Below are 27482 nucleotides of genomic sequence, written 5' to 3'. Positions count from 1 at the left end.
GTTTTCAGGGGTCCACCCTTCCTTACGGATTGGAAAAGCAGATGCTATTCTGTAACTCCTTCAGGTGGGACAACTTCCAAAAGCATCTGAAGGTACATAGTGATTGGCCCTGCAATACAGAAATTGCTGTATTTATATATTGATCTTCCCTAGATTTTGCACTATTAATTTACATGTTTTTGTCAGATGGTTTTCCTTTGGCAATTTTTTTTTTAACTTCTGAAAGCAAACACTTTTACAGTCTCCACATTCCCCTTGGGCCAAGTTGAAATGGATTTGGAGAACTGTCCAGAAATTCTGGCTTCCCTTCCCATTGTGTTCTGCTTCTAGGCAACGTTGCCTCCTGCTTTCCAAGGAGGCCAGATGGAATGGGGTTAATGCTGAGCATTTAAAATAATTTTTAGACCAATCTAATTGCAATGTAATTCCCAGAAACTAGAGGAGGACCTAATCAGTATCACTAACCACCAGCTGAAAAAATGGCACTGTGAAACTACCATAATCATTCTGTCTCCCTGAAGCAGTGCCCATTTTCCTCAGTTTAGATGCTTAGTATTAATTTGCCAAGACTGTGGGCTGATTTCATACAGTCATTTTTCAACATGAAGAAATGAGAAATTACAGTTTGTTGGCCTGGTGACCAAGCGAGAGGTGGAGACGTTCTCGTTTACCGTGTTTTAGTGTGCATTTCAGATTACTTCCAGGAGGAGGTAAACTATGACCTTTGACACTCGTGGAAACATTCACAGGACCAGATACCATACTCCCCCACCCCAAGAACACTCAAAGCTTTATCCTGCCATCTGTGCAGCAAACTGTGCAAATCTCATTCTGAAAATACCAAATTTTGCAAAGAAAATAGCAGCAGGTGATGAACGCACACCCCATGTCCAAAGTGGGGGCTGCATTAAGACACAGCTGCTATGCAGGAAGGTGGAGTTTTCCGTAGCTAGAAAATCTGGCACATATGTGTTGATACATAGCAAGGAGCCCATAAGCTGATGCCATGCGAACAAGGGCCCTGGAAAAAATGTTGCCATCTATTACTTGGCAGGGCTCCTGTGCCCTTTATTTTATCTGCTGTGCAGCTCTGGAAAGAACAGGTGGCCTCCAAGAAAGATGAAAAACTTGCTGTGAAACAACCATCCATTGTGATTCAGAAATAAGTCTAAGAAGAACACGGCTGGCTCAGAACAACGGTAAGTGATGAGCAGTCCAGCATTCTGCCTACTGGCAGTCCACCAGAGGCCACCAGGAGGCGCTGCACGTGGAGGTTCCATTTAGCCTTTCCTCTAAATCCAGAAGAACTTCTCTTAAGAGTTTTTTCCACTAGCACAATTCTATTTGCAATAAAGCACCTGAACATATTTGCAGTAGCACAATATCCTGCCATTGTCACAAATACGTCCTCGGTATATAAACAAAAGTCTGCCTAGTAAACGTCGGGATGTGACATCACCCCATGGGTCAGGAATGACCCGGTGTTTGCACAGGGGACCTTTACCTTTACTATATGGAAGTCAATGGTTTTTTAAAAAAAACGTGGACTTACTTGAGATTTTTTGAGCCCAGCTGAACTTAAAATGAACAAAAAGGAGGTAAAAGATAAGTCCACTAAGAATGAACAGAGTACAGTACAAATACGGCAGTTCGGGAGCAGTGATGATGGGTGCCAAGACCAGCACAACGGAGACTAAGGTCACAATGATGGGGATGATAAGCGGTACCTGCGTTAGAAGGGAGAAACAATAGTTTGTACTAAGATGGGGTTCTTGATGGGGCCAAAGGTGGGCATTCTGGACCTCAAGATGGAAAAACAAAATAGTTTATTTATGTAATTCAATTATACCCTGCCTTGCTCCCCATGGAGACCCAAGGTGGCTTACGTCATTCTCCTCTCCTCCATTTTTCCCTCACAACAACTATGAGGTAGTTTTGGCTGAGTGAAGAAGAAGAGTTGGTTTTTATATGCCGACTTTCTCTTACCACTTAAGGAAGAATCAAACCGGCTTACAATCACCTTCCCCTCCCCACAACAGACACCCTGTGAGGTAGGTGGGGCTGAGAGTGTGTGACTAGCCCAAGGTCATCCAGCTGGCTTCATGTGGAGGAGTGGTTAAACAAACCCAGTTCACCAGGTTAGCCTCCCCTGCTCATGTGGAGGAGTGGGGGAATCAAACCCGGTCCTCCAGATCAGAGTCCACCGCTCCAAACCACCGCTGTTTACCACTACACCCAAGGTCACCCAGCAAGCTTCTATGGCATGAGTGGGGATTTGAACCTGGGTCTCCCAGATAACTAGTCCAACACTCTTAACTGCTGCAACCACACTGGCGCTCAGTGTAGTCACACCCTCCATTTTTGCACTATTTCCCCTTTGTTCTCTCTTCTGTTTTCCTATCAGGCATGGACAGATATCACTTGCGGGGTTTTTTGAGAGGTTAATGCAAAATATTTCAAGCAATAGGAAATGGAGTCATGTGGACAATAAATAGCAAGGCTTGAGAGAATTTATACAGAGGCGATATGAGGAACATCTTCTGGCATTACACTTACGCGGATGGGCCTTTCACAGTCTTTCCTTGTAAAGCGCATGACAATGAGTCCCAGCACAGTCAAGCCATAGAAAATCCAGGCAGCGAAGCTAAAGTAGTTGATGAGCGTTTCAATGTCTCCGGGGATGATATAAATGATGGCGATTGCACCCTGGAATGAAAAGAGACAGAAGAATAGGGGGAGATTTCACAACGCAGAACCTAGCCTAATATTTACATACTAATGGAAACTTTCAGATATGAAGAAGAAGAAGAGTTGGTTTTTATATGCCGACTTTCTCTACCAGTTAAGGGAGACTTAAACCGGCTTACATTCCCCTTCCCTTCCCCACAACAGACACCCTGTGAGGTAGGTGGGGCTGAGAGATCTCTAACAGAGCTGTGACTAGCCCAAGGTCACCCAGCTGGCCTCATGTGTAGGAGTGGGGAAACAAATCCAGTTCACCAGATCAGACTCCACCGCTCCAAACCACCGCTCTTGACCACTACACCACGCTGGTGAGTTGTAATCATCATGCTGCTTACTGAAGTCTAGTCTTGGGGTCGAATTGCATGTTACGTGGAAGATCCATGGTCAGGTCACCAGGCATGTTTTGTTTCCTTTGGTGTTTTTAAAGAAACCCAGGAGCAGTCTGGGTTGGGATCATGGCACAAGGAGCAGTTATAAATAAAAAGATACTGTGCAATCTTATTCTAGATCTCCCACGTCAAGTATCGTTTCCCCGTTGTTTAAATAAACAGGCCTCTCTTCCAGCCAATTTGAAATTGCGTTCTTAATACTTGGGAAGCTTCTTTGAGATACAAGTCCTCCATAGTAAAAAAATCTGCATATTGACAGAAATCAGCATGTAATCTCAGTGCTTTCAACAAAAGTTAATTTGAGGGCCAGGTTGTAGAGATTTGCCTTGGTTTTTTTTGCTGGAAGGTATAATTAGGACACTTCAGAATTTATCATACTTACATAAAACATGATTGCTGGTGCTGGAGTTAAACGCTTAACGCTAATGTAGGACAGCACCTTCAACATGTGCCCTTCGCGACCTGCTACGTAAATGAGCCTAGAAGAAGAAGAGTTGGTTTTTATACCCCACTTTCCTCTACCGAAAGGAGTCTCAAAGTGGCTTACCGTCACCTTCCCTCCCCCAATAGGCACTCTGTGTGTGAGGTAGGTGGGGCTGAGAGAGTTCTGAGAGAACTTGTGACTAGCCCAAGGTCACCCAGCAGGCTTCATGTGGAGGAGCGGGGAATCGAACTCGGCGCTTCATACTAAAGTCTGCCTCTCTTAACCACTACACCACGCTGGCTCTCAAGAAAAAGTGTTTGGGTAAGCTCTTTGGATGGGGAGCCCAGATGTAAAGGAGGACGACGAGTGCTGTGCTTTTAACAGTTTGCAGCCTAGGGAGATGTTGCTAAGTGCAGCTTGGCTTGCAAAGACGAAACAAAGCACACGGCCAAAACTACACCTGCCTGGTGAGTGTTTTGACATGAAAGGTCATTCTGAGGTGCCCCCACCACCACCACCACAGCACTGTAGAATTTGTGCTGGACAGCGTGGAACATACACAACCCTTTACCAAGTGGTAACTTACCACACAGAGTGTGTGACCATTTGTGAAGCTGGATGCCTGCGTTACATACACAGGTGCTGTCAAGTTGCAGCCAACTTATGGCGACCCCAGCAAGGAGCTTTCAAGGTGAGTGAGAAGCCGAGGTGGTTTGCCATTGCCTTCCTTTGCAGAGTCTTCCTTGGAGGTCTCCAAGTACCGACCCTGCTTAGCTTCCATTCCACACACCCCTGCTAGATGCCTACATTATCCTGGCCAAGTGATAAGGAAATTCTTACTATCCTCTGCTTCCCTGGGCTTCTGATCAGGTGCTGGGGTGGGACGAGAGCTGCCTGACCGCTTGGCAGGACAACACAGGAGACCAGCCTCACAAGTGGTCCATCCAAACCATGGTCAGTTAACCCCATGGGGAAAGGGAGTTTGCATTTGTTTCATTATTGGATTTTATTTCAATCCTGTTTGTTTTTTGCCCGGAACTCCCAAAACAACTTTTGTAAAATACAAGAAGTGTAAAAAACTAGATCATAAAACAAACGGGGACCTGTAAGAAGGAAGACATGTAGGCAGGAGAGAAGACGATTGAAAAAGACCTCCCCACAAAAAAACCCAAAACAGAATCTAAACAAATATTCCTACACATGGAGAACATTGCATTCTTCTGAACGTGCTGGAAAAGGGGCAACTCTGAGTCAATCCAGGAGCAGGTGCATGGCTGTGTGTTTGTCTGCTTCCTGGCTGCCTGTGACCAAGCAGGCAATTCTACGTAGCCACTGTTGTGGTGCAGGGAACAGTCCATCCGATCCAGAAGCAGATGTGTAACAGGGCTTTGGCCTCCCTTCATCACAACCTCTGTTTAAACATTGATATCACAAACTGGGCCACAGAGGGGGGCTTGAGGAGCCAGGTGTAATGACTGCCATTTGACCAAGAAGACGACGACCAACACTGACAGGATTATTTTTGACTTTCAAATAGCTGTGTATTTAGAAAACCAGAGGACATCACCCCATGTCCTGTGACCAGTGGAGGATAGCCAAGATCCTTTGCTGGATGAACGTCAACATGACCCTGCTTTTGTGTGTTCTGTTTTGGAGAAAGAAGGGTTGGATCCAATGAGAAATCTTCTTCCAAGGGAGACCTTCCTTCCATTGGAAAGAGTCTTTCGCCACTGGAGGAAGTGGAAGAAAGCCAGAGTACTGAGGCTGTCTGATCTAATGTGGCAATTGCAATGTTTGCAATCCCCTGTGCATATTAGCTGATGTGTGCAATCTAGGTCCTACGAAAAGTGTTTATGCTAATGAGTTTTACCTGCCAGCAGTGAAGCAAGTCCCATTGGCAGACCCGATGGTTGAAAAAGCCACAAACAGAGGAACAACCCAAGAAGCAGGATAAAGAATTCTGTCTCCGAATGTCTGTGAAGAAAGAAATTAAGATAAAGGGGGTTACCACATTATGTATTCCCAGCAATGTATTAAAAGTTTGAAAATGTTATAAAAAACATCGCTTTAAAAGGGTTTTTGGATGCCACGGCTAAAAAATGGTTGGAAGACGTCTTCACAGCTAAAGGGGCCAAACAAAGTGTGAACAGTATTTTTTATAACAGTTTCAAACTCTTAATACATCGGTGGGAATACATAATGCGGTAACACCCAAAGGCACATTTTTTAAAACACTTTAGCAGCCGTCCAATTAGGTTACCACACTTTGTATTCCCAGCAATGTATAAAGAGTTAGAAAATGTTATAAAAAATACTGTTCGAACTTTCTATGTATTCCCACCGATGTATTAAGAGTTTGAAAACATTATAAAAAATACTGTTCGCACTTTGGCCCCTTTAGCTGTGAAGACGTCTTCCAATCATTTATTAGCCGTGGTATCCAAAAACCCTTTTAAAGCGATGTATTTTATAACATTTTCAAACTCTTAATACATCGCTGGGAATACAAAGTGCGGTAACCCCTAAGTGTGTAGAGATACAGCTGCCCCAAAAGGCACATTAAAAATGAATGCTTTTACTTTTACAAATTAGCACCATCTATGTTATGCCGTGTCTTTCTTGTCTCCCAGATGATTATTTCTGCAGAGCAATTAAGGCGACTTCCCCACTATCACCACCAAAGCCCTTTCCCAGATATAGAAGCAATATCTGGATAGCTATACAGACACAGCTTCACTTTAGGGAGGACATGGGAAATCCTGTGAGGTCTTTCTGGTCAATTCAGTTACTGGGAAACCATTTCACTTTTTCATGTGAATGCAGATACTTCTGTTCATGTATTAAAAATGTTATATTTATTTTTAGAAGACATTTTTAACACTGTTCCAAAACCATTTCTGATGTCTGTATGTGTCTTTTACAGTAAGGAACTCCTCCTTGGAGAGAAAAGGCAGGGTAAAAATGAAATAGATAGAGGTCATACACTGAATCCACAGGTGACATTTAGTGAACACATGAAGCTGCCTTATACTGAATCAGACCGTTGGTCCATCAAAGTCAGTATTGTCTGCTCAGACCAGCAGCGGCTCTCCAGGGCCTGAGGCAGAGGTCTTTCACATCACCTAATTGCCTAGTCCCTTTAACTGGAGATGCCAGCCAGGGATTGAACCTGGGACCTTCTGCATGCCAAGCAGATGCTCTACCATTGAGCCACAGCCCCTCCCCTAGTGGTTTTCATCCAGCTCCTCTTTTGCTGTTGGTATGGATGTATGAAGGAATGGAAAGGCAGTTCTAAGCAGGCTTCTACCAGGTTTTTGATAGTGAAGTCCTTCGCAGAGCTTCTCCAGTCTAAGACCCGTAATTTCAGTGAGTTTAAACTGAAGGAACTACATAGGATTGTGCTATAAATCAACAATTGGCTATGCAGGAGGATGGATTTGCAATCTCCTTTCAACCTTCCTGTGCTTGACATAACATAACACATGATCTCATTCTTAGCCATTGCTTCAGTAGGAGCTGAGGATATTTATAATCCAATTCAACAAAACAGATTGAGTGGACAGATTTTTCAAAACCATTTTCAAAACTGGTTTGTGTTTCTACTAGTTGAGCCCATATCTGAAGCAAAAATTAGTTTCTGGAAAGTTCAACATGACTTGTTTTTTTAAAAAACTCACCACGGCGACTGCCGGGGACTGCAGAAGTTCTGTGGAAGTCATCACCGTAAAATATGAAATGTTGATCAGAGTGTAACAAACTGTGACCAGTGGGATTCCAATAATGATAGCCAGCGGTAGATTCCTAAATAATATACAGACATATAATGCCAGATTATTCCCCAGTTGTTTAGAAAGATAAGTTGCAAGCATCTTCAGAAAGATGGGAGATGCCTCCCCTTAGACATGAATGAATAATAGTGCAAATTTTATTTGCAATAATATTGATTTATTTTCTTCTTTTATACCCCGGGAAAGACACCGCTCCAGTCCTCCCTGTCTTTCCTGCAGAGCGGCTGGTGAAGGGTGGGGATTGTTGAGCCCAGCAAGGCAAGTAAAAACAGGTGTCCTCTCTCTGCAAAGCTACAGAATGGCTGGCCATTGACAGAGCTGAGCGGAAATCCAGAGTGGGAGGGAACACGTTAATGTAGGGTTGCCAGCTCCAGTTTGGGAATTAGCTGGAGATTTTAGGGGCGGAACCTGAGCAGGGCAGGGTTTGGGGAGGGGAGGGACTTCGATGCCATAGAGTCCAATTGCCAAAGCAGCCATTTTCTCCAGGGGAACTGATCTCTACCTGGAGATCAGTTGTAATAGGAGGAGATCTCCAGCCACCACCTGGAGGTTGGCAACACTACGTTAATGCATCGTTTCCCCCCCCCCCTTGTGCTGTTTCCCCACTGAAACATTCTCTGTTTTGCATATACGGATAATTTCCTTCCCACCAGTTGCTGCTACTGCTAGGGAAAACATACAGGTAAAAGCGGTTTGGGGTGGGTGGGAAGGAATTGTTTTCACCAGGCAAATGGCACAAGGTGAAAGTGTTAAGAAATCTGTTTCCCTCTAGATATGGCTTCAGATTTCAGCCTATACAGCATAAAAAGGGAAATGAAATGCCTTTTAAAAATCACAGAGTTGTACAAACATATAACCAGCACAGAGGAGATTAATGAATTGAACAAATGTGTAACTGAAATATAGAATGTCTAAGCAGATGGTGGTGCTTTAGCTGCTTAAGTTGTTATTACCTGTAAGGATTTTTAAGCTCTTCTGTGATATAATTGAGCTGATTCCTGGAAGAAAAGAACCACCAAAAATGTTACTTTGCAAGCCCAAAATCTTATCCGTATGTACTTAGAAGAAAGGTCCATTAAATTTGGTAGGTTTCCTTCCTGGATAAGCATGCACTGGGCTGCAAATTACTTACTTAGAAGTCAGGTCGTACTTCCTGCAGTGTTTTTAATACTGTAGTTGATAATACTAAAAAGAAACATTCCTTTAACTAGTATGCCTTTTTAGCTCCAAGGGTTGCTAGTCCCAAGACATATTTCCATTCTGTGGGTTTTGCACCTGAGGAATTATCTTTATACAGTCTTGGGGGTCCCACAGTGATATATGCTTATTTGGTGAGCTCACTTCATACACGTTCTCAGGGTGCCTTATAAAATTAGCACATAAACAACAAAAATGAAATATCAATAAAATAATCTAAACCAGCAATAAAACACAGATAAGAGTAAACAGCAAATTAAAAGCCACCGATCAAACCCGCTCTTTCAGATAAACTCTTTTCCCCAGCGTTCACTGCTGTGATTCTTAGAAGTGAGAAAGCGTGCTCCATAATAGCTTTATGACAGTATGATGAGGAGAGATTAAAATCAGAGATAAAAAGTTTGTTATCTATTGATAACATATGGTTAAACTTTAACTACTAACAGAAATAAAATTATATTACCATCCGTCATATGCCCAGAGTCCATTATAAAAAGCCAGACTAATAGCACCCACTGAAAGCGGGGGACCATCGAACGAATTTTGTAAGTTTTGTGTGTTTCCTGCAAGCAAACAAGCTATATCAACACTTTATGCGTAAACATTTGGTACATCTGATAAAGCGGGCCGTTCTTTTGTTTTTACAGATCTACAAGACCATGCTGTTTTTATATCAATACTTGTCTGAACAGTTATTTTATGATTTTTGCATATGGATCTTTCCCCCAGGGGTATCACTGAACATGCACCCCCCCAATGTTTCAGACCACATGCAATTAGTCCTCAATAGCATCTGTATATCTCAAGCAAACATACCAGTTCTGCACGGTTATGCAGAATTAAATGGACCTTACACTGCCAATGTGCTCCAAAGGCACAATTCTGTTTTCTTGTTAAAAAAATTGACTGGCCTCAGTTGATAACAGTGCCACAGTTATCACATGTAGTCATTTTCCACATACAATAACAAAACGTTTTGAGGCATCTTAAAGACTTAAGAAATGTGTTGTAGCAGAAACTTCCATAATCCAGAATCCTCTTCACCAGATGCATAGAATCATAGAGTTGGATGGGACTACCAGGGTCATCTAGTCCAACCTCCTGCACAATGCAGGAAATTCACAACTACCTCCCCCACACACACCCAGTGACCCCTACTCCATACATACCCGAAGTATGTATACCCACACATATATATACCACAAGAGACATATCTGTTCTATATTTAAACATGCACACAAATATATGGCAACGAGTGCAATAATATTTCATGCATCTGACGAAGTGGTTTCTGGCTCACAAAAGCTCCTGTCGCGGTATGCTCCATTGATTTGGCTGTGACAATACAACCGTCAGTCTGGAATTTGTCAGCATAATATTGTCATTTTCAAAAACGCTTTTGTATTATCCCTCGCAAGATCTGAGTACTGTATTTTTTTAAGTGGCAATTGCCCATAGCTTTAGGCTAGCTTTGAAAAACATACTGAAACAGAACAAACAGGTCGTTCCTCTGTAGCTTTTGATCTTTGAGTAGCCGCCTGTGCGACCCACCCACCTTCCCCACGGCAGGTGCCCGACTTTTTGCGGCATTTTGGAAGGCACTGAGCAGAAAGATGCAGCTCTTCTCCCGTGCGCATACGCAGTCAGAGCTGCGCGTCTGAGGGGAGGAGATTTCCATGCCTAAACTAGCTCTTGAGGAGCCCCATGGCACAGAGTGCTAAGCTGCAGTTCTGTAGTCCAAGCTCTGCTCATGATCTGAGTTCGATCCCAACGGAAGTTGGCTTCAGGTAGCCGGCTCAAGGTTGACTCCGCCTGCCATCCTTCCGAGGTGGGTAAAATGAGTACCCAGCTTGCTGGGGGTAAAGGGAACATGACTGGGGAAGGCACTGGCAAACCACCTGGTAAACAAAAGTCTGCCTAGTAAACGTCAGGATGTGACATCACCCCATGGGTCAGGAATGACCCAGTGCTTGCACACGGGACTACCTTTACCTTTTTTAATAACCTGGAGACTGCAGCGCAAACATTTAATGTACCTTTGGCAAGGAGTACAATTCCAGTTACAATGATAATGACAACGATCACCATTTTAGCAGCCGTGAAAAAATTCTGTACGTAGCTCGCTAACTTTACGCTCAGAGAATTCACCAGAGTAATGATCACTGAGAAAAAGAACAAAATAAATCATCAGAAATATCCCAGATCAGATCACACAAGGCTCCAATCTGTATACATTAAAATATTGGGGGGGGGGGTTCCTTCAATTTTTCAGCACAATCTTGTCCCCACCCCCCCGCAAACTATACCCTATTTTGTTCCAAAATTAACAACAAACAGCATTTTTTTTAAAGGTGGTGCTGTCCACTGTATGTCAGCAGGATCAACAACCTATTGGATGTATTCATTACATACCAAGGCTGGGATAGCTGAAAATATATAATTCAGCCACGAGCCAAACAGGGCAAAAGAGGCTGAGAGAGGGCTGGGCATCTGTTTGCAGAGAGGAAATTAAATGTTGGGTCATAACCCTTAAGTCAATCAGCATTTGCACCCACAAATCTATGGAACGTGGGTCACATGGCAGGGCTGTTCATACACAAACACTGCCCTTAGGAGGAGGCACAGTTATCTGTTTAAGCAGGAAGAGACATTTCCATGCCTTGAAAGACACAATCTGAGATACTGTACAGGGCAGAGGCTCTTTGCCAGCAAAGAAGAAGAGTTTGTTTTTATATGCCAACTTTATCTACTTTTTAAGGAGAATCAAACCGGCTTACAATCACCTTCCCTTCCTTTCCCCACAACAGACACCCTGTGAGGTAGGTGGGGCTGAGAGAGCTCTAACAGAGCTGTGACTAGCCCAAGGAAATCAGCATGCAGGCAACTTATATCACACGGACTGGTGGTACGTTGATGTGCATCTGCTGTCAGACTGACCCACGGTTTTGCCCAAGCACAAAACCAGCCCCAGGCACCTGTGTGTTTCGCAGTCGTCTCCAGAAAACACAGCTTGTTAATGGCCGTGCTTCAGCTCCCTCTTCTTGCTATGCAAAACCCAAATACTCACAAATGGCGGCAGCTGCCAAACACTTGACGACAGCGACGGGTGGGTCGCATCCTGGATAAAACGGAGCCGACGCATACTTGGCAAAGCTGAGGCAAATTATGGCAAAGGAGCTGGGCTTTGTGACAATGAAGGAGCACCAGGAAAACAAATAGGCAGGTATTGGGCCAAAAGCTTCCATGAGGTAAGGATATTCTCCTCCCGATTTTGTTATCATGGTGCCAAGTTCGGCGAAGCAAAGCGCCCCTGAGGAAAGAAGAAAAGGAGTTTGAAAGGGCCTTTGAAGAACTGCTGTTTGTTGACCTTCAATGCAGCTGACAATGAGCTCTGATGCTTATGCTACAATGCATTCATACACACACACACATATAACAATTTATTTTCCTGTTTTTTCCTCACTGTCCAAAATGTGGTAATTTTGAAGCAAACAGTGCAATCAGCAAGCAATCAGTTATAACACAAAACGATACATTACAAGAAACTTGTTTCACTTTTTTAAAAAAGAAGCAAGAAAACAACTAGAAACTATTTACCTAGCATAGCCAAAACTCCACAGGCTGTCCATATGACTAAGCAAGGCCCAACGGCTCCGACATTTGCCAGCACGGACTTGGGAGAAATGAAGATCCCTGAACCTATCACAGTCCCAACGATGACGCAGACTCCGCTGAACAAACCCACCTTGGGGGGAAAAGAGAGGCAAGTGAATTCCACAGTAGTTTGGATATACTAGTATTTTATAAGCAATAGACTGAGGGAGCAAAAAAGAAAAAAAAGGAACAACAAACATCAGACCAAGCACGGGTCTAGTCTCTCGTAGATGGGTGATAAGCATCATCGAGCAAAGACAGAAGTGATGCAAAAGCTGCCGTACCCTTCCAGCATGGTATAGAGCCAGCGTGGTACAGTGGTTAAGAGTGACGGACTAATCTGGAGAACAGGGTTCGATTCCCTGCTCCTCCACATGAGCGGCGGACTCTAATCTGGTGAACTGGGTTGGTGTCCCCACTCCAACACATGAAGCCTGCTGGGTGACCTTGGGCCACTCAACAGTTCTCTGAACTCACTCTGCCCCACCTACCTCACAAGGTGCGTGTTGTGATTGTAAGCCGCTTTGAGACTCCTTAAAGGTAGAGAAAAAGCGGGGTATAAAAACCAGCTCTTCTTCTAAGAACCTTCCAGGTCTTCAAGTTCTACCAAGGCCCTGTTCAAAGTTCTATCTGGTTCTATCCCAGGTGGAAGCAACACTGTTAGCCACATGGAGGTCCAGTATGCAACTCTCTCCCCCCTGTCCCACTGACGCTCCTGACTCACCCTGTCTCCCTTCTGGTGGCAGATGAGGACTGTGGGGTTTTTTTTGCCACATGTTTGACATGAAGCTGTAAAGATCCAGCCAATTTTTATGCCATTTGTGCTACTGAGCATATTCTATCTTTTGTTTTGTGCTTTTATGATGGTTCTCATGGTGATTTTATAGCATACTATTTTTTTTACTATTTGTAATATTGCACATGTGTGTGTAGAGTGTCATCAAGTCACAGGTGACTTATGGAGACCCCAGCAAGGGGGTTTTGAGGCAAGAGAGAAGCAGAGGGGATTTACTCAGATGGTTTTTATCCCTTTTCTTAGGGATAGGGACAATTATTGCCCTTTCCATATATTAGGGATTTGAACTGTTTGGTTAACAACAGTAAAGATGGGTGCTATTATATCACTCCACCTGTCAAGATTAACCAGAAAAAAATCAAGTGGAACTAGATCCGGCCCTGGTGCCTGTTTGCAGAGGGAATTTGCCATTGCCTTCCTCTATAGTCTTACTTAGTGGGTCTCCCTTCCAAGTACCGACCCTGCGTATCTTCCAAGATATTTGACATGACAGGGCTATACCATGCCGCCTTCCCTCAATTGTTGCACAGAGCAGCATATAATTTTGTTTAAAAAAATAGTGTCCTTAAAAAACAAATTCATGGGCTTTGTAAGGTTGCCAGTGTAATCAGAGACAATGAACCTCAAGAAATAGTTGTAAACCACGTGGGTCCTTTTTTTGGTCTTGTGAAGACAGGATTTATAAGAACATGTGTTTTTCTGGATCCCACCAAGGTCCATCCAGTCCAGATGACTACAGATGACTCTTGAAGTTCACAAGCCAGGGGTTTCGCTCCCTTGTAAAGAAGGCTTCCCAATGGGCAAAAAAGGCAGTTTCAAGTCTCATTCCCAGGATCACAGACAGATGCTCAGCCAATCAATTTTCAAATCGATAATTTTTCCTGCCCCTTTGAATTTTTGCATCTGGTATGTGCTCTCAATGTGGAAGCTATTGCTACTTGGGGCTTTGGCAAGGATAACCAGCTTTCCAAGATGGGTAAGGAACGTGCAGTAATAAACAGCCCTGAACACGAATGGTTCTTTGTAGTCAGTGCCAAGAAAACTACTTGCTGTTCCAGTTCTAAGCCCTGGAAATAGGTATAGGAATCAGGATGACAAAGAGGGGCCCTTGGGCGGAGAGTTTTATCTCCATTAACAGGTAAGGTAATGAGAATCACACAACTTGTCAAACAATGTGAACATTAACCAGACATTCCAAAGAGCCAAGAGGATTTTGTTTGGACTTCACAGCACTTCGTGATTACCTTCACTTTTAGAAACCGACATTCTACTAATTAACTCAGGGGCAAACCTTACTGGGTCACTTTGCTTGCTTGCCCCTCGCCTTGAAACAGGCCCCGTCAGCTATAGCTTGCTGTTTACAAGGCCGTACCTTTGTGACGTTCAGGAATTCCTGCTGGATGAAGTGAAAGCTATGGTCCAGGGATGTAGATCTAAGGCCCTACCAAACTCACTGTAGCTCACCTCCAGCCAACCATGGTTAGAATCGAGGAACCAACTTCCACTTTCTATGAGGCCAAAACATTTTTGCTACATGTGATGCGCACTAAATGCTATTGATTTCAGTGCGCTTAGCTCTGGAATGTGGGCCTTGCAGTGAACAGGGTATGCAGGCCTATAAATACAAAAGAAGAGGAAACGGGTAGGCACAAGCAGAATAACAGTTCAGCGGCATCTCCTGGGCATGTGTCTACTGCCAACTTACAAATGTGCATCTCTCCTTTGCTCTTTATCCACCATGGCAAATACACCTGGGGCACAAAACAGGCATCAGCTCTAAGCTGTTGTTTAAAAAAGACAATAGCAATTTACATGTCCCCATAAACAGCACAGAGCTTCTCTTGTCTTCTGTACTGTTGGCCAATTGCAATGAATGCACAGTTAAATTGTGGAACTCCACCACTCCAAACCACCACTCTTAACTACTACACCTCGCTGGCTCTCATCCCACATGGCTTTGTTCTATGCAAGTCCCGAGATCCCCAGCATAGCCTTTTTGGTGTGGTCAAAGGGTACCCCCCTTTTCACCAGCTGACAACCTAGTTGGATCAAACCCATATCGTGTAACAACATTCAGAGTTGAAAACAAACAGCCTTGCCTCTTTCTGCAGATTCATGGATTTGGATTTCTTACTCTTGATAGACAACCCATCATCAGCTCTTTGGTCTGAGCTCTGTTTTCTGCATCTTATGCTTTCTTCGTCCATTTTGGCTTCTTATTAGCAAGCCCTGCAAACAGCATCAAGTACAATGTGATTTATAAAGACCTAAACCCAGTGGGTTGGATCCCTACCATGCATCCAAAAGGGCTCTTTCTACTCCCGGGAAATGCCTTCCTGCTGATAGGAGTGCTTCCAGAAGATGCCCTTCCATGAGTTGAAGGTCATTTTTAGATATAATCCCACAGTTTGGAATCAATCCAATATTAACCCATGAGATGAAAGAGACCAACCAACCAAACAGAACTGGGTTTCAGTTTTCCATGATGTTAATGAGTACACACAATACAAGTTACATAGTTAACACAAAGCAGTCTTCGGGTTGGATACAATCATGGATATGAAATACTGCCTGGTAGCCCCATGTAAGCCATTCTTTGCTTTCTGGAGTGAATGAATTAATGGCTTTCTGAAGGAAAAACAGGATCTAGGTGTAAATGAGTACGTATGTGCGCACTGAACTTTTCCTCTGTAAAAGCTGCTACTGCAACTGCCAGTTAAATATGCAGCCAGTCTGTCCAGCTAAACTTCACCTTTGGTAGTAATTTGTATTCAAAGTACAAAGGACTTGGCACCTCTGGATATGTGTGAGAACCCAAGAAAAGTGCTGTGAACATCCAGTATTTAAATTCACAGTGGGTAGCCGTGTTCGTCTGTCTGCAGTAGTAGAAAAGGGCAAGAGTCCACTAGCACCTTCAAGACTAACAAGAATATTTTCTGGCAGGGTATGAGCTTTCGTGAGCCACAGCTCACTTCTTCAGATACAGCTAGAATGTGAATCCATCTGTCTTTTAAGTAGAGGAGAGTGAACTCAGACAAGCATTAGTATGTAAATGTTAACAGTAGGTAAATGTGAATAGCAGGCGTGATGGGATTAGGTGTGGTATGCAGAAGAGTCTGTGATGTCCAGGGGAGAGATGGGTGTGGAGAAATCAGCACTGGTAATGAGCCATGAATGCAAGGTCTTTATTCAGCCCAGGTAAATGCATTGACTTTAGTTTGAATATCAACTGTAATTCAGCAGTTTCTCTTTCCAATCTCCCTTTGAAATTCCTCTGTAAGAGAACTGCTTAAATTATAAGCCATCAATGCCCAAACCAATTAACTCAAACCGTAGAAGCCGGCGATCAAAATATCAATTTTTTTGTTCAGTAAAACAGCCAGTCAATACTTCACCCACCTTCCTCTTCCCAATGTTCACAAATTATACAAAGTCAAGACTGATCTCTTCATAGTCATAATGAAGTCCCATTTGAGGAAAACTTTAGCCAGTTCAGTTTATTCTAAATGGTCTTCCATTTGCTAAAAAACAACACACAGTTACATTTGTGTATAACCCTAGCTAATTGGTACTTTAATTTTAAAAAATCTGAATATTTAACAACTCATATTGCTCTCTAAGGTGGATTGATCTGAATCAAGACAAATTAAATCAGCAATTTAAATAATAAATAATTATTTCAAGTACCAGGAAAAAAAGTTCAATCTAAATTAACTGCTTTAAATCAAAATGTTCCATTTATTATTTAGATACTACTTCAATAAAAGTGCACCCTGATTGCTATAACCATAAACTCATATGGCTTTAAAATGGAAGAGTCTTTATACAGCCTCAAAGGGTACACTATACAGTTTTATACTTAATATTTTTACTGTTTTGTTTATTTTACAAAATAAAAGGTGGCTGGCAGTATAAAAACGTGCATAATAAAAATACATCTTAAAACCACTAGAACCCAACAAAACCATTAAAACACATCATTAAAACTCTTTAAAAACCAAGCTAAAATACACATAAATTAAAAACAATAATTAAAACATAGGACAAGAAGGAGGGATAACTGAGGTTATGCCATACAAAACCAAAAAAGTCTTCACTGGCTGACAGGCAATGACAACAGAAGGGGACAGGCGAGTCTCTCTGGGGAGAGAGTTTCAGAGTACCAGTGCCATGACCAAGACCCTCTCTCAGGTTGCCACCTACCTAGGGTTACCAACCTCCAGGCAGTAGCTGGAGATCTCCCGCTATTACAACTGATCTCCAGCCAATAGAGATCAGCTCACCTGGAGAAAATGGTCTCTTTGGCCATTGGACTCTATGGCATTGAAATCCCTCCCCTCTCCAAAACCCGCCCTCCTCAGGCTCTGCCCCAAAAACCTCCCGCCGGTGACAAAGAGGGACCTGGCAACTCTACACCTACCTAATCTCAGAAGGTAGGGGTTCCCACAGAAGGGCCTCAGAAGATAACTATAGCAATTAGGTAGCTTCCTAAGGCAGTAGGAGGTCCTTCAGCCCCACCTACCTCACAAGGTGCTTGTTGTGAGGAGGGGAAGGGAAGATGATTGTAAGCCGCTTTGAGACTCCCTAAAGGTAGAGAAAAAGCAGGGTATAAAAACCAGCTCTTCTTCTGCTGCTGTGCTATCAGATGGCTAATAAAAATGCCTCCCCTGTTCTTTCTTTACACACTGAAAGGCCTTTCATGAATGTATAAAAACATAAATTCAGTCTACACGTTGATATGTCTGCCCTGAGTCCAAATTTTTCAGCCAAGCTATTTTTAAGAGAAATTTATTCCGTGTAAAATGGTTAAAAAGTTAAAAATCCAATTTTTGCAAAGAATCGACTTTAACATGCTCCGTTCTTCTCCAGTATTTTTAGGAAATCGTGTAGTAGCTAAGAGAGAAAAACTTTGCATTAGGTCATTGCTTCAAATCTCATTTCAGCCACAGGAACATTAGCTACCCTTTGGCTAAATCTGTCAGTCGAATCATGCCGTCTTCAGGACTGGCCTACCTCCTAGGGCTGTTGCCAGAATTACTGTAATAATATAAAAGACGCATTCTGGACTACTGAAAACGCCGTATAATTACTAAGTACTATTATCAATGCCTTGAAAGCCGCCCAAAATATATATAAAGAATTAAGTAAATAGGCTAGAGCTGTGCAGGGGACAGAACATTTGGCTTGGGTACAGAATCCAGGGTTAAAATCCCCAGTCAACTGTGAAATGTAGTCAGTCGGGAGTCATTCGCACCAGCCCAGCGTGATTCTGCTGGTAGGATTCCCTCTCCTCTCCCATCCAGTTGTCAAAGCTGAGAGCCCCGGTCATCATTTTGTTGGTATGCTTGTAGGGCAGGAATCCTGAGCTGGCACGCCTGGGGATATCCACCCAGGATTCAGAGAAGCTCCAAGCCGGCATCCTTCTGTACTGGCAATTGTGATCTGCATGTGGGAAACTTTCTTTCTGGCCACGGATCACCCTTGGGAGTTGGGAGCAATTGTCTCTGAGCCTAACCTACCTTGCACAGTGATTCTGAGGAACAAACAGTAAATAAGGTAAGAGCAATATATGGGATGCGAGGTTGTATAAGTGGTTAAATTAGAACTGGGGACACCCGGGTTGAAATCCCCTCTTGAGTCTTTATCAAACCATTGTTTTGAATTGTTACTCCAATTATTTAACAAGCTTTTATTATTTATATTTATGCTAGTAGAGCCTCATGGATTTGGGGGAGCATCTGCTCATAGCCATTGTAACAGCTATTCCTAGGGTTGCCAACCTCCAGGTACTAGCTGGAGATCTCCTGCTACTACAACTGATCTCCAGCCGATAGAGATCAGTTCACCTGGAGAAAAGGGCTGCTTTGGCAATTGGACTCTACGGCATCGAAGCCCCGCCCCTCCCCAAACCCTCCTCAGGCTCCACCCCCAAAACTTCCTGCTGGTGGCGAAGAAGGACCTGGCAACCCTAGTTATTTCCCACTGAGTCAAAAAGCTCACTGGGAGGCCTTGGTCCAGTCACCCTCTCTGCCGAGTGCACTCCACAAGGTTGTTGTAAGGATATGAAGGAGAACCCAATTATACGAGGTACAGCAGAATGTATTGAACATAACGATATGGCTATCTATGTTTGCTGTATGAACAGTGGGGCCATCATTCAGGCAAGCCAAGCACTTTGACGTCCCACTGATTGCAAGGGGAGAGATAAGTACATCATCCAGAAATCCTTAATGACAACCCTGCAAGCTAATATTGCAGACACACGGCCTTGAGGCTACTTTGCAAGTTCTTGGCAGAGGCAGAATTTGAACCAGAGAAGTCTCCGTTCTCCTCTCAGTCTCTTAGCCACTACGCGACAGTAGTTTTCTAGACAGACTGTAAGAACTTGCAGAGGAGGAGGAGGAAGAGGAAGAGGAGGAGGAAGAAGAAGAGTTGGTTTTTATATGCCGACTTTCTCTACCACTTAAGGAAGAATCAAACCGGCTTCCAATCGCCTTCTCTCCCCCTCCCCACAACAGACACCCGGTGAGGTAGGTGGGGCTGAGAGAGCTCTAAGAGAGCTGTGACTAGCCCAAGATCTAGGGTTGCCAGGTCCCTCTTTGCAACCAGCGGGAGGTTTTTGGGGCGCAGCCTGTGGAGGGCAGGGTTTGGGGAGGGGAAGGACTTCAATGCCATAGAGTCCAATTGCCAAAGCAGCCATTTTCTCCAGCTGAACTGATCTCTATCGGCTGGAGATCAGTTGTAATAGCCGGAGATCTCCAGCTAGTACCTGGAGGTTGGCAACCCTACCAAGGTCACCCAGCTGGCTTCGGGTGTAGGAGTGGGGAAACAAATCCAGTTCACTAGATTAGCCTCCGCCGCTCATGTGGAGGAGTGGGGAATCAAACCCGGTTCTCCAGATCAGACTCCACCGCTCCATGTTAAGCATGAGCAGTTATTCACATCAGTATTATAACCATGCATGCTGTTTGTGGCAATGCAGCGTACGTCTCCCGGTTTGCTTGACCTTATGGCCTCACTTTATAATAATCTCTCCACCCAACCTCGTCCTGCCCTTCTTCTGCTTCGAGCTCTCTCTATGCGTGTATAAATCTTCCCACTGTGGATAACACTTTGAAGGAATTTTCACATGTGCCACTTTACAGTGCTTTTTCAACCCTTCTCCCACTGCAAGGCGTGCATGTGTGAAAAACAGATCTATAGGTGCGAATATCGGGTCTCTGACGTGAGAAAAACAAAGGAGTTTTCTTAAGACTCAAGCATCAGATTCCGATGCGGAAAGGAACAAAGGAAAGCCATTTTTGACGCACTCAGACAAGAGTTTCTGCATCGGCTGAACACCATGCAAAGAAAGTTGATTTAAAATTGTGTTTCGGATTTCCAGAGCTTGATAACACGTGATTTTGGTCTCTGTGCATCTGATTAAGTCGTCTCTGGGGCACAATACCCTATGCGCCTTTCCGGTGGTTCTCAAGACTCCTTGGCGTTTTGACCACAAAATCGTCAAAAATGCAGAGAAGACGACGTCCCAAAATGATGTTGCTATTATTGAAGATGATGGGTAGCCTGATCTTATCCACATTTATCTGAATGTAAATCCCACAGTTCAATGGGACTTGCAGCCAAATAAGTATTAATAGGACTGCAGCCTTAGATTGAATTTTTGGGCTGTATATAATAAATTCCACAAGACAGAGTTCTATGCTTGCCCTTAAAAAAATTAGGAGGTTTTTCCTTGGAACGCCAGCTTTGAAGATTTGGGTGCCTATACCAAAATCAATGGCAAAACCCACTGTTATTTTAATGGGTAGCCGTGTTAGTCTGTCAACAGCAGTAGAAAAGGGCAAGAGTCCAGTAGCACCTTAAAGACTAACAAAATTTCTGGCAGGGTGTGCGCTGTGGCTCACGAAAGCTCACACCCTGCCAGAAATTTTGTTAATCTTTAAGGTGCCACTGGACTCTTGCTCTTTTCTACTGTTATTTCAATGGATTCTTTTGCCTGTTTTGCGGGGTGGCAGGAATAGCACTTACCTTGCAAGGTGCTGCACGCGAACCAGCCAGCAGCCGACCCACTACACCCAGTAACGTTTTCCCGCTGCGTTTTTTATAGCTGTTCAGTAAAGAATGTCCATGGCCTGAAAGATGGGCCCCTGGGAAACAGCAGCCACTTAAGTACAGAGGTTATAAAAGGTAACTATTAAACCCGAATGCTCCCAAGGAGCATTAAGAGACCAATTAATTCACCTGCTGCTGTACTCCTGCATCTCTCCCCTCCACCCCTCCGACTTACGGTCTCTGCCCGAGCACCAAGGTATTTGATTGTGTGGGGCAAAAGCACTGAGGCGCCAGCAAATTGCAGGTTGCGGGTGATTTAGGAGGACATCAAGACCTTCTAGTACATTTTAAAAGGAACAAAACACACCTGAGCCTGGAGAGATTAAACGGCGCATCATCAATAGTTCGGTGAAGGCAAATTGTTTTGCAGAAACTTGGAAAAGGCACTGTATTGTTTATCTGTAAACATTTCTGCCCTTCCTTTCCACACCAGCCCCCTTCCCCAGTGGCACATAATAATTAGATAAGATTCCTTGTACCAAGCCAGACGACTGTGCCATCTTGTCTACCTTAACTAGCAACAGCTTTGCAGGGTCTCAGACACAGCAAAATACCTGCAATCGGAGTTTGTTTGTTTTTTGAAACGGAGATAATACGGATTGAACCTGAGGTTTTCCTTGACCAAAATTTCTGGTCTACCACAGAGCCACAGCCCTTTTGTTATCAATAAGCAAACTGGAACAATTCACAAGCCAACCATTCATAAACTATAATCCGCCAGTATTAGGGTTGCCAGGTCCCTCTTCCCCACTGGCGGGAGGTGTTTGGGGCAGAGCCTAAGGAGGCGGTGTTTGGGGAGGGAGGGACTTCAATGCCATAGAGTCCAATTGGCAAAGCGTCCATTTTCTCCAGGTACTCTGATCTCTATCGGCTGGAGATCAGTTGTACCGGTAATAGCAGGAGATCTCCAGCTAGTACCTGGAGGTTATGGAAATCCCTATGCAGGAAGGTTATTTGTCAGTACACAGCCACTAATCACTCTAAATTTTCTTTTTCAAATTGTATTACACTTTAAACATATCAACGTATGATGAATTATTACAGTAAGACATACAATACTGAATGCACAAGACGGACCATAACATGTAAGTGTCCATAAATCAAAGTTCGTATTACTGATGTTCAAGGTTGTAAAACAAACATCCATCCAGAGTTGCAATCATGTAATAGTTGGAACACCAGGGGAAAAAAAGGGAAAATTCAATTTATCCGACAGTATAATCCTTCAGCGCCGAGACTGAGAGATGCACTTTGTTCCATGGTCAGCTGATCCTTGCTGGCCAATCCTGTGTCGTTACGTGGATCTATTGCTGCTAGAAATAGCTAGCGTTGAATATGCTGCTGGAAAACGCTATGCATTATACATGCGATTGTATACACATTAAATGTATACACATGGGATGTAACAAGACCCCGGTTTCATCTTGTTTCGCGTTGATATTATAATGGCTTCTTCAGACTTTACATTTATATCCGACTGCAAACTTGCAGTTCATGAGAATGACTCCTTAGTCCTTTATATAGGTGTCTTGCCATTGCCTGCCATTGCCTGCAAGGTGACCCTGGACATCCTTGGACTCCCTCGAAATACTAACCAGGGCTGACCCTGATTAGCTTCCAAGAGCTGACCAGATCGGGCTAGTCTGGGCCATCCAGGTCAGAGCACAAAAACTTCCACGAATCTAAAAAAACAAACCCAAAAAGGGGCCAGTTGAAGCAATACTTCTGTGACGCCTTATGACTGAAACAAATAAACGGACCAACATCTTTTACTCCTATCCTGCTCTTCGACCATTGTGGCTTTGCAAGGAATTGTGCTTGCTTCAAGCGATGCCCTAAGAAAGCCAAGCTTAAAAAACTAGACCAGTGTTGCCACAACAAACACAGTTTGGATAAGACTTTCCTGAAGAACCGGTTAATAGGGGCACTATTTTAAGCACTTTTGCTTAAAACATAGCTTTGTACAATGAAGGATGGGAACACGGCACGCGTCAGATTGTCTTAGGGGATGCCACTAGCCATGTTCTCAAATGCGTCCTTTGCATAGCTATTTAAACCCCTTGGCTATCAAGGCTAGGAATTTGCTGGACAACACTATCTGTATGGCATGTGTTTTCTTGAAGTATGGCATAGTTAATGTGTGGTCTGCTTGGTATTTATGGCACAAATACTTTAGGTCAGCAGGGTTAAAACATCAAATAACAGCTACTTGAAGCGACCGGGAAGGGGGAACTCTGCAGTTGTGGCCGGGCATGCAGCTCTTGCATGTCTCCTGCAGCTTCCACAGCCTGGTTGAGAGCCAGTGTGGTGTAGTGGTTAAGAGCGATGGTTAAGAGTGGCGGACTGTGATCTGGAGAACCGGGTTTGATTCCCCACTCCTCCACATGAGCGGCGGACTCTAATCTGGTGAACCAGGTTGGTTTCCCCACTCCTACACATTAAGCCAGCTGGGTGACCTTGGGCTAGTCACAGCTCTCTTAGAGCTCTCTCAGCCCCACCTACCTCACAGGGTGCCTGTTGTGGGGAGGGGAATAGAAGGTGATTGTAAGCCGGTTTGATTCTCCCTTAAGTGGTGCAGAGTGGTAAACTGCAGTACTGCCGTCCAAGCTCTGCTCACGACCTGAGTTCGATCTCAATGGAAGTCGGTTTCAGGTAGCCGGCTCCAGGTTGACTTGGCCTTTCATCCTTCCGAGGTCAGTAAAATGAGTACCGAGCTTGCTGGGGGTAAAGGGAAGATTACTGGGGAAGGCACTGGCAAACCACCCCGTAAACAAAGTCTGCCTAGTAAACGTCAGGATGTGACGTCACCCCGGAGCTTTCACAGGGGACCTTTACCTTTTTTAAGTGGTAGAGAAAGTCGGCATACAAAAACCAACTCTTCTTCTGGTTCCTACTGCAGTTTTGATGGCTGCAGCAGTCGCTCCCCTCCCACCCACATACCTGTCATTGCACAAATACAAAATGCTATGCTATGTAACGGTGATACTCCATGGCTCACGTGAGCCATCTGTGGTTCTTCTGGGCAGGGCTCCCCCATGTGGCACCTGATCCACATCCCCAGAAAGGGAGGGAGGCCGCTTTTCGAAGTAAAAGAGATAATGTATGCAAAGTAGCCTTGAAGACTCGGAAGTGCAATCTAACTGCTAGGTTGCCTGTCGCTGCAACTGTCAATTTATTTCCAATTCTCATGGTTAATGAGATTAATTTGCATGAAGTTCAGTCTAAGATAACTGCATGGGATAAGCCTGTACACGTGCTTGCAAAGCAACATAAAAAACTAAGTGGCAGCCATTGTTTGACAGATTTCCATGACTGACTGTATATAATGGAGCAGCAAATGGGCGCAAAAGATATATTAGCAATAGAGAATATGTAATTGTATTTAGTTTTAAGGTTAGAATGCTTATAGGTTAAAAGATTAATTAACATAGACATGTATGATCTAATTACTAGGTAGAAAGGAGAGTGCAGGCTTGTTAACTAAAGTTTAGTTACATTTATTAAGTATAGCAATTATAATAAAGACAGTAATGATAGAAATGAAAGAATTAAACTAAGCAATAGAAAATTAAATTAAGATTAAATTTGGGGTAAGACTAAAGTTACGACTGAGTCTGGGTCAGGAGATAACAAATGACTTGTTAAAATTCCCTATCTGCTTTCCCCTACTTTTTCTTTTCTGTACCCCCTTTACTATGAAAACAATTTTTTTTTAAAGTAAAGCAACATAAAAAAACTGAAGAATTTGGACCTCCCAAGAGTGAATGATAAGAACCCTTTCATGGTTACTCTATATGGCTCAATGACAACTCAACACTAAAATGCCCTTTGGCTTCCTGCAGATAAAACTTGAAGAGAATGATGTTCAAAATTCTGAGAAAAGTGCAAAGCTCACAAGTTTTCTTTACAGCTCTACAATCTATTGCAGGCAATTACATTACTCAGGAACGGACAGTTTAATAATATCTTGGCGCTGTACAGTCTACAACTGTGACTGTTTTTAGACCTTGGAATTTTATGTGAGACTGGTCAATTGACCGTAATAAATATTATATATACAGACTACAACACTTATCGACTCTAGGGATAATTCCTTGCGGGGGAAAACAAATCTACAACTCAACTACAAGGATGTGCTCATTATACCCAACCACCACCAAAAGCAATTGGTATGTGGCTGTCTTAAAGCATGTGTGTATGTGTAAAGTGCCGTCAAGTCGCAGCCGACTTATGGCGACCCCTTGTCCATATTCATGATGAATCTGCATAACTGTGACATATCTCTGGAGGTCAAGAATTTCCCATACCAGGAAAGATGCTAATTATCAGTAAACGGACTTGACTTCCCAGATAGCATACAGTGAGAATCAGGTCTCTTGCCTGTGTGTATGTGTGTGCCACCAACCCGGTTCACCAGATTAGCCTCCGCCGCTCATGTAGAGGAGTGGGGAATCAAACCTGGTTCTCCAGATTAGAGTCTACCGCTCCAAACCACCGCTCTTAACCACTACACCACACTGGCTCTTTAGACCAACGATTAACAATTTTGTGCTTTATGATCGTGGATTGGACCCTACCAGCATTTCCCCCCGTGAAAGATGGACAAGGGTCCCCTTTGGATTAACACTGTACTAGACATTTTGGGTCAAGAAGTCATCATATACCTGTGCGGACAAAAATCTTGTGGGACACGGCTGCAGTAGGAGGGGAATCTGGGGAGGCCAAGCGAAAAGGCTGGTAGGGCTCAACCCAATGGGTCCTCATTCATCTGCCTCGGCTGCCAGCTTTTTTTGTTGAGATGGGGGCATAAACATTTAAATAAACTACCTGCTGAAGGCAACACACCGTGCATCTGTGGAAGTGGGCTCTAGTTTCCCCAACTAAAATCTTGCAGTCTTTAAGGAGACACAAGAGTATCTTTGGTTGTGAAGAGGAAACTTTTGTAGTGCTGAAGCTCATAGAGTTAGAGGAGTAAAGGTCTCAGGCAGGGCTGTAACAGGGCAGAAAGATAAGATGGCAGAAAGGGCAGAAAGATAAGATGCAGAAAGGGCAATAAGGGCAGAAAGATAAGATGAGGCGTGACAAGGAAAGCATTTCCAATAATAGGATTAATGTAATATCACAACCACCAAGTGATCCAGGAAGTAGCATTTTCTATACTTTTACACTGTGTCATATCTGTTTTTAACTACAAGTTCTTGTCTAAAACTCTCCCCCAAACATTTAGATGTGTGCTTTTTAAATGACAGATGATCCAAGTCTGTTTCTTCTTTATGAGGGCCTAACTAGATATAGAGAGCCAGCATGGCATAATGGTTAAGAGCGGCAGACTCTAATCTGGAGAATCGGGTTCGATTCCCCACTCCTTCACATGAAGCCTGTTGCGTGACCTTGGGCAAGTCACAATTCTCTCAGGACTTTCTCAGCCCATGTGGAGGCAGGCAATGGCACACCACCTCCATAGGTCTCTTGTCTTGAAACCCTATGGGGTCGTCATAAATCAGCTGTGACTTGACGGCACACACACACACACACAACTAGATGACACACAGGAAATCCATCTGATGAAGGGCGCTTTGACTCTCAAAAGCTTATGCCACCGAAAACCTTGTTGGTTTCTAAGGTTCTACTGGACTTGAACTTAGCTGTTCTACTGCAGACCAACATGGCCGGCCCACTGAAAGTGGGCAAAAGTGCTAGGAAAATGCATTTCCTAGCAGGAAAAGGCAGCAGGAAAAGAGGAAGACCCAACATGAGATGGATTTACTCTATAAAGGAAGCCACGGCCCTCAATTTGCAAGACCTGAGCAAGGCTGTTAAAGATAGGTAGTTTTGGAGGACATTGATTCATAGGGTCACCATGAGTCAGAAGCGACTTGATGGTGCTTAACACACACACACACAAAGATGCAGATAACTTTGTAGGGGCGCAAAATATGTTCCCCTATGAAGTTAATGGCAGCATTTTGTGTGGAGGTGAAATTTTGATTGGGGAAATGGCATAGAAGGAAAGAGTTAAGCAATCCATCCCTTAAGGATCTCTAGTCCCAATCCATAGAGCAGCTGTGTGAGGCTGGGAATGAATGAGAGGGCAATCTCCCATGTTGCATATAGTTTGACCCTACTCAAACCCTGCGCTGCCTTGACCTGCACTATTAGTCGAAAAACAGCTTATTATCAAACCGTGTTTTCCTCCCCTCACTCTGGTGAATGATGATAAGCATGGCAGAAATCATAGAGAAAATAATGATGAAATCAGCAAGCGAGAGATGTCAAACGACAGACTAGAGAATCTATTATTTAACAGGCCTTGCCAGTCTGTTTAGGAATAGAATGGCTAATTGCACGCTCTTGCTCTAGATAACGAAAATTCA

General features: G+C 43.7%; 2 protein-coding genes across 2 annotated transcripts in view; one reads left to right on the top strand and one right to left on the bottom strand.

Annotated features, from left to right (window-relative positions):
- Positions 1-27482, top strand: part of FAAP24 (FA core complex associated protein 24) — a 152225-nt gene that overhangs the window by 55091 nt on the left and 69652 nt on the right. The gene's annotated exons all lie outside the window — the stretch shown is intronic.
- SLC7A9 (solute carrier family 7 member 9) lies at positions 45-15200 on the bottom strand. Its single transcript, XM_056862560.1, has 12 exons — positions 15093-15200; positions 12141-12288; positions 11611-11853; positions 10580-10705; positions 9007-9106; positions 8300-8344; positions 7236-7359; positions 5429-5532; positions 3517-3613; positions 2557-2706; positions 1553-1727; positions 45-109 (listed from the first exon to the last, which is right to left on the bottom strand). The coding sequence occupies exons 1-12, from the start codon at positions 15198-15200 to the stop codon at positions 45-47; spliced, it is 1485 nt and encodes a 494-aa protein (XP_056718538.1).

The sequence above is a fragment of the Euleptes europaea genome, chromosome 17 (genome assembly GCF_029931775.1).
Source record: "Euleptes europaea isolate rEulEur1 chromosome 17, rEulEur1.hap1, whole genome shotgun sequence".
In the NCBI taxonomy this organism is placed as follows: Eukaryota; Metazoa; Chordata; class Lepidosauria; order Squamata; family Sphaerodactylidae; genus Euleptes; species Euleptes europaea.
This window is presented reverse-complemented; position numbering and strand designations above follow the sequence as displayed.

Bases quoted from the DNA above. Each gene is read 5' to 3' on its own strand.
- SLC7A9 (XM_056862560.1), bottom strand. From the start codon at position 15,200: ATGGACGAAGAAAGCATAAGATGCAGAAAACAGAGCTCAGACCAAAGA. The intron at 9,107-10,579 runs GTACATTAAATG...GTTTGCTTGCAG, and splicing joins AATTGTACTCCTTGCCAAAG to GAAACACACAAAACTTACAA. The intron at 3,614-5,428 runs GTAAAACTCATT...TTCTTCTTCTAG, and splicing joins ACTTGCTTCACTGCTGGCAG to GCTCATTTACGTAGCAGGTC.